General features: G+C 42.8%; 1 protein-coding gene across 1 annotated transcript; it reads right to left on the bottom strand.

Annotated features, from left to right (window-relative positions):
• Positions 1-322: 322 nt before the first annotated feature.
• GCM2 (glial cells missing transcription factor 2) lies at positions 323-7,771 on the bottom strand. The gene is made up of 5 exons (XM_074943169.1): positions 7,550-7,771; positions 4,631-4,883; positions 4,059-4,171; positions 1,456-1,581; positions 323-1,204 (listed from the first exon to the last, which is right to left on the bottom strand). The coding sequence occupies exons 1-5, from the start codon at positions 7,646-7,648 to the stop codon at positions 323-325; spliced, it is 1,473 nt and encodes a 490-aa protein (XP_074799270.1). The 5' UTR covers positions 7,649-7,771.
• Positions 7,772-11,960: the final 4,189 nt, after the last annotated feature.

Genomic DNA, 11,960 nt, shown 5'->3' with positions numbered 1-11,960 from the left:
ATGTAAGAGACTAGAAGGGACTGATTTGAACTTTTGTGCATGGATGGGACCTGAGACATTCAGCAGATCTCCACAAAGGCATATGTCACGACTAAGTAAATTGTCCTAATGTATTGCTTGCTTGCCAGTCCTCAAACTCCCCATTTCATGACCAAACATCCCCATGTTATCAGGACTGTCCCAATATTGGGGCTTTGTTTTATATACACCCCTACACACCCTGAAAAAAAGTGTCCTGATTTTCACACTTGCTATCTGATCACCCTAACTTCCAGTCACCAGGGTTTAGTAGTCACATGATTAGTATTAAAACACATGGCATTTAGTATTCACCACTCTCAAATCTGAATGACTGTCCTTCATGCTCAGAGCAGCTGTTTCCTGGGTTTGGCCCATACTGATATGTATCCACAGTCTCCCCTTGTTCTGACTTTGTGGGAACTGGATCATGCTGGTAAAACAAAGCTGGTTTGACCACACTACAGTCTTCTTGAATCTTTATCCCTGGATAAACAGTTCCTGAGATGTTTTCTGCTGTATGGGTACAGTTCTGAGGATTTTTTACATCACACATGTTGTCACGGTACTTCACCACAGAGGGCTTGTAGGCCTGGTAAGATACTTTAGTAGTTGTAGTGATAACAGTTTGTAAAGCTGTGGCAGCTGGAGAGGGATTGCTACTGTACCTGCAAGGATACTCCCCACTGTAGTAAGGGGGATTAGCATTTGCTTGAATCTGTCCATAGTCACTCCTATCTCCATAACCAGTTTTCCCCAAAATGTGTTTCAGCCCATGATGGCCACTATCAAAGTTCTTATCATGGGCATTCAATGAATTACCATTATACTGAAGTCCAGTCAAATTAAGGGGGTCTGTATCCACTGGGGTATTTGCCAAATCTTTGTAAAATGTTGGATATGAGCTAGAACTTATATAACTAGGAACGTCAAATTCATAGCCCCCCGGCCTAGGTAGAAAGATTCTTGGGTTAGGACACTTTTGGAATGGTGATGCTGTGTCCCCTTGGAGGCTGGCTGAGTCATAAGTAGCTTTGTAAGGGTCTGTATTTTGAAATTCAGGGTAAGGCTGAGCTGCAATTGGGAAGCTTGTGTCTGTAATGATACTGAATTTTTCTGGGCCTTCCATGCATGACAAATGATGAATGTTGTTGAAATGACCACTGCTATCATGATACCTTCTTGTCTGAAAAGAATATGAAAACAGGTCTTTGAGATCCAGAAATAAATATTGTACACATGCACACACAGCTCTATAGGCTTACTAGTATTATTGCTCCTTGCAGCTTTGACAGCCTCTTCACTGCTTTAACAACCCCCTCTGCGCATAGGAGCAAAGCAAGCTGCTGTGGTGTCTTGTAAGGATTTTGTTATACCTTATGACTCACAGTACATGGTTACACCATCTTCATAATGAAAATGCAGCTCTACAGTTACCTCTGAGTCTATAAGCCTCTTTTTCTGGGAAAGGTGAGAAGAGGACACTTGTTTCTTAATGGCACTTCTTCTTGCCTCTGTCTCCGATTTACTCTCTGGTCTAGGGTGGTCATGGACTCCTTTGGCCTGCAGTAGTGTTAACACATTAATAATTTGCTTATCTAAAGACATTAATAAGTAGGCAACTAAAGGTTATGGTTATCATTTATTATTTTATAGCACCCACAAGAATGCTCGGTGCATCACAGAAAAGATAGAAGAAAAGTGCATGCTCAAACAACTTACATCTAAACAACGGACTTATTAGAAAAGTGTAACATACACCAGGAAGGGGCATAGGTGCTGGAACTAGGGAAGCGGGGGGTGTGGCCACACTCCTTTGGCTTGAAGTGGTTTCCATTATATCCAGAGTTTACAGTTTGGTTCAATGGCTCTCAGCACCCCCACTATACAAATTGTTCCATCTCCCCTGGGAAGGGGAGACAGATAGAGAAGCATGTGTTATGGAGGTATGATGACATGGTTACTCAGGTAAGCAGACAGATGGCTTCATAGTTCAAATGTTTTGTATGTCGTGTCTATTTTTAAACAAGGCAAAGAATTATTTTAATCCATGCTGTATAAGTGAGTTTTTAGGAGTGAATGAGGTGAGATGCAGATAGAGGTTGAAGAATAGATTTCAAAAGGGCATCCCAAGCAAAAGGGGCTGCACAGCAAAGAACATGGAAGCATTTGTGGCAGAAGGAGGCAGAGATGGTATCGAGGTTGGCATTGCAGGCAAAGGGGGCTGGGGGTGGCTGATATGGAATACAAAAGGGGACCAGCTCAGACATGTAGATGTAGATGTGATGAAGAGACTTAAGAACAAAGCTGTGAAGCTTGAACTTAATGGGAAGCACTATGGGAAGCCAAAGAAATGACACAAAGGAGAAGGAAACATGATTGCAGTGATACGGGAGATTAATGATTTTCGTAACAGCATTATGGATGGGTTGGAAATGGGGTGAAGTTAGTAACAAGAAGACTGAGGAGAAGATTTCAGTGCAAGGTGTGAGATGACCTTAGCGTGGGCCAGTAATTTAGCCATTAGAGTGGAGAGGAGGGGGAGGTTGCAGATTAGTGATGCTGTGAAGAATTAAGCAATGGGATTTGGTCACCACCTGCATGTGGGTGGGAAGGAAAAGGGAGGGAGGAGTCAAATATGACCCCAAAATTCTGGATTTGGATGACAGAGAATACAGATGTTGTCCACAGCCATGGAGCTCAGGAGTAGCTGAGAGGATCTGGGAGGAAAGATTAGGAGTTCTGCTGTTCAGAATCTTAGTTCTGCTTCATAACAGCCACCATTAAAACAGTATACATCTGCTTTAAAGAGCATGCACTGTACTTGCTGACAAACATTCTTTACTTTAAAAACAACTCTTCTCAAGCAGAACTGAAATGCATTCTGTGGAGGGACATCCAGAGTTGCTCTTCTGTTAAAAGGAGTATGGTTCTATCTAAAACGTTCATCTCTCTACCTTTCTATAGTTGTGATTTTTGTCTTAGTTTTAGATCCTGATCCTCTTTGACGTCAATGTGACTATTTACGTGCTTAAGTGTTTGCAGGAATGATGATCACTATTGTAATATGAACCTATTGGTGAAGAAAGAAACCTCATGTTCTGAAATGACAAAAATCTGCTATAGGATACTATCATTTTGCTATTTAATTTATGAATGTTCATATTAAATATGTATTTTTAATCTAAATGCTACTCAGGCCATTTAAGTTTTAAAAATCAACCAGCACTACTGAGCCTCAATGAAGCAGTCCCTTTAGATTTAGGCCCCAGTCCTGCAAACAGTTATGCTCATGCTTATCTTTTCTCACAAGCATAGTCCCATTAGCTTCAATGGCACTACTCAGATGGGTAAAGTTAAGTATAGGAATAACTAAAATAGCATATAAAAATCTCCCTGTATTGAATAGAAAGAGTAAAATTGTTGTTTGTAATCTGTGACTATTCTGCTAAAGAAATATGCTTTTCAGTTTCTGCCCTTCTGTGAAGTAACATTTGAACAGTAAAATGGGAATATTTTGGAACACACAGAAGTTTAGGGAACATGATCAGAGTAATCACATTTATGCAGTGTACCACACTAGCCAAGCTTTCCCTTCACTTTCCTCTTAATTCAGTAAAAGTTAAATATTAAGTGTAGACCGCTGATGTTAATTCCTACACATTGAATTAATCAAATGATCAATTAAATGAAAGTTCTTTTAATGGTGTAAAATCTAATTAAGAGACATATTTAAATCCTGGTGAGTCCTTATGCAGGCAAATCTCCCATTTTACTTGATTCCATACAATTTATGCATGAAATTCAGCAGAAGAGTTTCCTCTTTAAGTAATATGGGATTCAGCCCATGGTAAGGGCTGGAAGTCTTATCTGTGCAAGGACTACAGCATTTGGCCTTTAATGAAATTCTATTTTAAGAAATGTGTGAAGGTAAGAAAAAGCCTCATGCTTGTAATTGTATGTAATATTCATCAAGAGCTTTTATAAATCCATAGCAATAATAAGAAGGAAGGTAAGTTTAAGGACTATTTCTATCTTACCTGGAAAAATATTGCCTTGCCATCAAGCCTCCAAAAGTTAGTGACTGGGTAGCCACTGTGTCCCCGGCAAGGAATTATCTCTAGGGCTGAGTTACAGTTTGGACAGGCTTTCTCTGTGAAATCAGATAAGGCCAGTATTGAAGAGCATGGTTAAAATGGAGAAATCAGCTGAGAACACTGTCGGGTTCAACCACTCTATGACTGATCCTTCAATTAAACTCCAAATCAAAGTATAATATTCAAACAATATAAGGTACACTAAGAAGCATAGCTGAGCTATATATACTAATGGACTCAAGATGAATACCTGATATATTCACTTTGGATGTCAGGGATGTTTAGATTTAAATCTGAGTCCATTATGTAGGCCTGTCTCTGCTGGACTATCTACCAGACACACACATTTTTGAAATTTGGAGCTACTGCTTTACACCCTCTTTGCCACTAATAATAAGAGCAGGATAAGTCAGCACTGTCTGTGAGTGGGACTTAGGTTCATTTGGGTCTGAAATCAGGACCAATTGAAAAGAAAGCTTCAGCCTTTGGAGTCTCGCCCCTCAGACTTCTCTCACTTTGTTGCTTCTGGCGGGCCTTGTCACAGATAGCAGGTCGGAGCTGCAGCCTGGTACCATCCGGCAGCGTGCAGTTCCTGGCACAAACCACAACTCCAAGGCAGGACTTCTTGAGGATCTGGCAGTTGTGGTTATTGGTGTTGCGCATGGCCCAGCCGCTGAGATGCCGCTGTGCGTTCTTTTCTTCGACAGTGTAGATAAATCGCACATAGCCATCTGGCCACTCCTGGAAGCCATCAAAGTGCTTGGGCTCCTGTACCACAGTTGGGTTAGGGGAGAGGGGCAACAATAGAAAGGAAGAGGGAAGTGGAGACCAGCGAGAAAGAGTGAGAACGTACTAACAGATTTCAGAGTAACAGCCGTGTTAGTCTGTATTCGCAAAAAGAAAAGGAGTACTTGTGGCACCTTAGAGACTAACCAATTTATTTGAGCATGAGCTTTCGTGAGCTACAGCTCACTTCATCGTGAGCTGTAGCTCACGAAAGCTCATGCTCAGATAAATTGGTTAGTCTCTAAGGTGCCACAAGTACTCCTTTTCTTTTTGCGTATTAACAGAGTTTCTCAGCATAGTAAAAACTACTCAGTCTATCTTTTTTATCCTGTCCCATTATACATAACAAGAAGTTACCTGAGGAAGTTAAAGAGCAGTAAATTTAGAACAACAAAAGGAAATAATACTGTCCTTAAAGCACAGCTCTATTCTAAAACATAACTCTGTAAAAATAACATTGTCGGGTTCCATGCCTATTGCCTCTCAATAACTCCAAATTTAATGTGCTCAATTTACAAGCAAAAAGAATTTTTTTAAAAAAACTGCTAGCCCTGTAAACTTAATCTGGGTTGTGAGAATCAGACTGAGCTCCTTCCATCTTGCCCATCACCACCCATAATAAAACTGTCTGTGATCAGTGAAACCTTTGCAATACAACACTCTTTGGGTTACACATTTGTAACTGACAGGTTTCAGAGTAACAGCCGTGTTAGTCTGTATTCGCAAAAAGAAAAGGAGTACTTGTGGCACTTTAGAGACTAACCAATTTATCGGATGCACACACTCTCAAAGAAACTGCGGAATCACCTGATCAACATCCTCTACAGCAAACAGGGAAAGATTAAGAATGAGCTCTCAAAAATGGAATAAGCTTCTGCAGTTTCCACAGTATGCATCTGATGAAGTGAGCTGTAGCTCACGAAAGCTCATGCTCAAATAAATTGGTTAGTCTCTAAGGTGCCACAAGTACTCCTTTTCTTTTTACATTTGTAACTGATTGGCCTGTAACAGGAACTTTAATAAACAGTTTGCTGCACAAGGACAAATATAATCTCCAGCTCTCATTCTCTTATGCTATACCCGTTTCAGGATTTAGCATTTATAGATTAATAAAAACCAGAAATATTCTGGGAACAAGTTTGGTTATGCCACTATTTCTTAAAATGTATCTAATAGGACTTGAATAAACCCTCTACCAAAATAATGTTAATTGATTATCATTATAAATAATATATATTTGTGGAATATACTCAATATAGTTTAAAAGAAGTATGTTTTGAAATTGGGATATTAAGACTTGCTTTCAAAGAGTTGCCAACCAAAATGTAATTTATTAGACAAATGATAGAATGAAAGAGATTTTTATAGCTGCAGTAAAGAAAAGTAAGAACCATTTGTTTTTGAATTATATAACAAAGCCTACTTTATATTCTATAGAATCCAATCAAAGACTGAAAGTTCTGAGGCTAAAAGGGATATTGGGTAGGTAAAGTCAGGAAATCTCTTCTTTCAGCTTCATCCCCTACTGCATGAGCTCTCATACTTGGGGTCGCAGCCAGGGGTGGGGGGTGGTCAGTCAAAAAAAGGTTCAGGGAGGTTGAGGCCAGTCTCCCTTTCTTTATAGCTAGGTGGGAAGAGGGTCCTGAAACTTTGCTTTTGTTTTAATATTGGTCTGGGAACCATTTCTCCACTGGACATACAGTAATAACTAATTTTAAACTTATTTTAAGGGGGGCTTTCTATGGAGCTCATGAATGTTTTCTAAGCACTTAAATATATATGAAAGTACCTGAATATAATTATAAAGAAGGATTAAAATGTGACTGTCCCCCATCATTCTCAACAAATCACTAGTTGATATCCGCATGCTTAACAATATGCTCCACCTTGTATTTAGCGGTGGCATTTCTGAGTACTTTTCCCAGCACTCTGTAGCGGGAAATCATGTCTCTTTCACCAACAGAAGTTGGTCCAATAAAAGATATTACCCCACCCACTTTGTCTTTCTCGGTTTATACAGTCTAAGTAAAGTAGCCTAATAAACAAATATACAACGATATCACCAGGCACACAACTATCCAAACATACACAGTCTATCCCTTTGAAGAGAAAGGGCAGGTATAATTTCTTGTTAGCACAGAATTAAAATATAGCGATCACTCTGAGATCTCGTTTCTTCTCTGACCAATTTCAGAAACCACAAAGACCAAAACCATCGAGCAAACAAACACAGCAGAAGAATAATTCTGGTTTCTTTCGTTTACAACTTCAGATTCCTGGTTGTCTTCATTCCGATTCCCCAGTCCACTTAACCTCACCGATCTAATTTGCCAATATGAGACAAACTCTGGCTTTAAACCACTTTTATTAAAACCGTTACCCAGAGTCCAGAATCTATGTCTCTTGTGCATGGGACTTCCAAGTGCCCCAAGGCAGCCAAGGTTGCAGGCTGTCCGGTTCTGAAGCATGTCCTTGTTCGCTTTAAAGAAGTGCTTGAATTCTGTAAACGCAAATATCAGCTGTTCGGTTGGGGCAATGGTCCCTCATTCATTCTGGGCCGGCTAGAGCCGAGCGAAGAGCATCGCCGTGAGAGATCAAATCCCTGCTCCCCCAACCCACAGCAGCAACCACCCTTCTCTCCCTCCTACCTGGGGCAGTTTGGGGTCATTGATATCCCACGTTAGCTTCATCCCGTAGGAGCACACGCAGTCCGAGTCTTCGAGGGGGCCCTTGGACATGTTCACCATCGGCTGGCAGGGAGCTGCCCCCTCTGCTCCGGGACGCTAGGCAGCAAGAGTCTGCAAACGGGAGGAGGACTTAACAGACACCGAATTGCGAAGGAGAAGCGGCGTGCAGGGCAGCCACCGCTTGGCCAAGGCGCTGAGTTTGGCAGGCGCGTGCAGCGCTCGCGCTTTGCCCTGTCCGGGGACTGCGGTGCTGAAAGGAGCGGGCAGCTCCTGCTGCGCCCTTTGATTCCCGCTTTTATGTGAGGATGTGAGACAGTCTCCCTGCTTGCCCTGTCCTTTTCCCTCCCACGTACCCGCTCTGTGTTAAACGCGGCGGCTGGGGGCGGGGGGGGGGGGGCGCTTTGTTTCAAGGCCGACTCCTCCCCTCTAGTCACTAAGCGCAAAGAAAAAGTTTGGAAATCCGAGACACTTGGACACGGAGTCCATGGATAACCAGAGCCGGCCGCAAAGAGCAAAAGGGGGCAGCAGGGGCACTAGGATATTGCAAAAACAGTCCCAATCCTCAAAGTCAGCGCGCAGGTCGCTTTGGTTTGTAATCACCCCGTGTTTAGCCAGGAGCGCGATCATCGCCACCGAATAACTGCTTACTAGTCACACCTGGACAATTGGTTTTGCAGTCCATACCAGGCACACCTTCGAAAGGGAGGCTTTGCATGCGGCGCCTACGAGTGGCAGGATGAAAACGCGAAGCTACTTCCACCAGTATTTGATTTTTTATCTATTCTATTTTGATACCAGGCTTAGGGCAAGACTAACTCTAAAACATAGCTGGAAGGCAAATGGAAAAGACGTTCAGCAAGTCGCGGCGCAGTTCTGAAATCTAGCAGCCACCTTCACTTGCACCAGTGGGAGTTTTTACTCCGACAAGTAACGCAGAATGAATGAGCCTCCGCAACTGTCCTATAAGTTACCAACTAATAAACTGCTACAGTATGAAATATTCCTTCCTTCCCCCACACCCCCACCCACACACGCACTCTGAGTCTGATTTCTAGAAACGAAGGACAATAATGAGTTCAAGGCTATACTAAATAACCAAGATCACAGCTTGTCTCTTGGGTTTAGATCAAGCCTTATTCATCTGGCCTCCAGTTCTGAGTGAGACAAAGAGCAAGTGTCCAAAGTTTTGCCTCCCCAGTAAGACAATATATTCAACATATTGTGTACACAGTGGTTCCGATCATGATTTATGTTGGGGGGAAATAAATCTCTAAAGCACCTGCATGCTAGAATATGTGCAAAAGACACGAGTTTACATATGTGCAAACTCTACAGAGCTGCATTTTTGCTGATCGTATAGCAAAAACGGCCTGATTCTTATCCAGCCCTGTAATTTCGGGAGGGCATGATGCACCTGTGCTCCTCCAAGCCTTCGAGTATGGTACGTGGGAAGGTGTTTCGAGCAACCACTAGGTTCGGAGTCTCTAGTTGTTGCTATCGCATTCAGCAGTAGCTAAAAACACTTCGAGTGTTTCCTTGTAGTTGTTTAAAATTTGGCACTACAAAAATAGGTCCACTTCCTTTCCCCCTGAGTTTGTGAAGGAGCTGCTGTTTACCCCCGTCTTGTGGGAAATCTGGTCAGTCTGTTATTTCAGAAGGAATTCCATCTGCTTAACACACATCTGGCTGCAATCTACATTACAAATCTGTTTCTCCCCAGTTCCATCCAGTCAAGCCTCCTAATGAAAATCAGAGACGAATGAATACAGGTGAAACATACTCATTTCTTCTCACGTAACAGGGCACCAGACCTACACTATAAAACAAACTATTTCGAGAACACTCTTCAGCTGAAATCATTGCTTGACAGTGTATTCCTTACTTATTTCCAAGCTGATACGTTCACAATTAAACGCAATAGGTGTCTTTTCCCCACAGTACAGCTGATCATTTTTCTAGCTGCTGCGGGATACAGTTTGTAGAGGAACTAAGGGTCTGCGATTGCGAATATCTTCCTATTTAGCAGAGCCACCTTATCCTGCCATCATTCCTCAGGCAAAATCCTCGTGGAAACCGATGGGAATCGTGCTCGAGTAGATCTGCCTTTTCTGTTGTGTGTTTGCAGCTACGCAGGGGTTCCAGCTGCAGGAACCAGGTTACTGCTCATCTCCCCTGCAGTCTCTCCAAGACACACAATCACGCAAGCGGCTATCCGTATCCTCATTTATCCGGAGGTGCTTCCCGCAAATATAAGCGGACATAGTATTAAATCCTGCACCATTGAACTCAATGGGAGTTCAATGGGATTGAACTTTTATTTCATATATGACTATTTGCAGCTTGACACAACTAGGATGTATTAAAGAAATTCAGATCACTAACCTCTAATTTCAAATATGTCTGAACAAGTTTGTTACGATCTGAAAAGACCGCTTGGGAGTGATTACTTATCACTATGATGTAGCCTATTGTTCTTTAGCTTTATGCATATATCCCAAGAAAAAATGCTGCTCTTAAGAATTAATTTGTTGTACTGTTCATATCTGTGCCCTTTCTACACACACTTATTCGAAATGAGAAAAGGAGAATTTGTGGCACCTTAGAGACTAACACATTGATTTGAGCATAAGCTTTCCTGAGCTACCGCTCGCTTCATCGGATATTTTCCACTGCATGCATCAGATGAAGCGAGCGGTAGGTCAGGAAAGCTTATGCTCAAATAACTTTGTTAGTCTCCAAAGGTGCCACAAGTACTCCTGTTCTTTTTGCGGATACAGACTAACACGGCTGCTACTCTGAAACCTGTCATTATTCGAAATGGTTACACTATTCTACATTAAGAAATAAAGCAACGATTACTTTCATCAACGTGTAGCAGCGTCTTCCGTGGAACTTGTACTATCGTTGCATGACAATACCTGGTGTGCTTTAAAGAAAGAACTTTTTATTTTTACTCTTTCATTAGAAAAGTGAATAATAAGTAAAACATTTTTGTCGCTTAATATCATGGAGATGTGGCAAGACATTGGAAGCCAGCTTTATCTTTTAGCTGGAAGGAAACTGGACATCTGCGTGAAACCGTTGTGTGCCTTGCCACAGAATTTCCGAATGGCTAACTAGGTTCCGCTTTCGTTCACCTGTGAAATATACAACATTTTCGCCTTAATTTAATGGCGGTTCCCTTGGTCCTTTAAATAGGAAGATAAATCCTAAAGCCAGCAAGGGTCCCGCTTCTCCTCTTCTGCTCACAACGGCACTCAAAAAAAAAAATCCCCTTAACTACTTTGTTCAACTGTCTATCGTGTGTCCTTTTAGCTGTATAAAACTTTTGGGGTTGTGTAACATTTTTCACACAAAAATAATTCTGATCTGAGCTGGCCACTGCAAAAGAAGACTCTTCCTTCTCCATTGCAGAAAAGGCCCCGGTTCCCTCCCCTAATGGGTTCAGGAGAGATTTTCTTTCATAAAATCTGACAGAGATTAGGGAAAGAATTGTAGTTGTTAATGTTCAGCATAGCCACCGCCGGGCTCCAACGGCCAGCTGTAGCGAAGCATTTGTAAGATGTAGGAGCAGATGCCCGCCCTCTTTCCACAGGCGAAACTCTCCAGTGAGGCCGCGGGTGTTTGGGCCAGAGTTCAGACTGCCGGATCTGGCTCATAAGAACGTTCTTTCTTAACTGGGCAATTTCCACGCTCCAAGAAATTGAGTCAATAGCAAAGCGCCCATTGATTAACCGAAGAAGGGCTGGGTCCAAAACAATTAGGGGCAGAGAACCCCTCCTAGCCCCACTTGTAGAAGTGGTCGTTGCAGTCTCAACTGTGCTGGGAGGGAAGGTTAGTTGTCTCTAGTGCTATTCGAGTAGAATCGTGGAAAATCCTCTCCAGGGGAGCAAGCAAGTTCACGGCCGATGCCGTAGGGAGACCACGGAAAAGTTCTTGCTGTCTGAGTCTGCCCTAACTTTACAGCAGAGCCCCTTGTGCCAAGGACCCCATCCCTTTGAGAGGGGATATCAGGGGCAGAAGCCTGCAGAGCGACTCCGTCCCCAGAGGGTGCCCCGAGACGTCACTGGCACAGATTGCCCTGGGCACCCGTGGATTGAGCTGGGCTGTGGGACAGACGCCCTTGGCCCTTGCTCCTTTGTTAGGCGGCTGAGGGGACGGAGAGGATCTCTCCAGGAAGGCGTGGATCGCTAATTCCTGTTTGTTTGGGTTTAAATGTCAAGCACTTACCCGCTCTGGCCTGACCATATCATTGAAGGAAAGCACTGAGCAGTCATTCAAAATAAAATAATGCTGGAGAAGGGAAGTGCCTGCGAAAACCCGGTGAGACCGTTCGCCCCGCGGCGGGGGCACGTGTACCGGGGGGAATCAT

Source organism: Natator depressus, chromosome 2 (assembly GCF_965152275.1).
Source record: "Natator depressus isolate rNatDep1 chromosome 2, rNatDep2.hap1, whole genome shotgun sequence".
Taxonomy (NCBI): Eukaryota; Metazoa; Chordata; order Testudines; family Cheloniidae; genus Natator; species Natator depressus.
The sequence above is the reverse complement of the archived record's forward strand: the minus strand, read 5'-3'. Positions and strand labels throughout refer to the sequence as shown.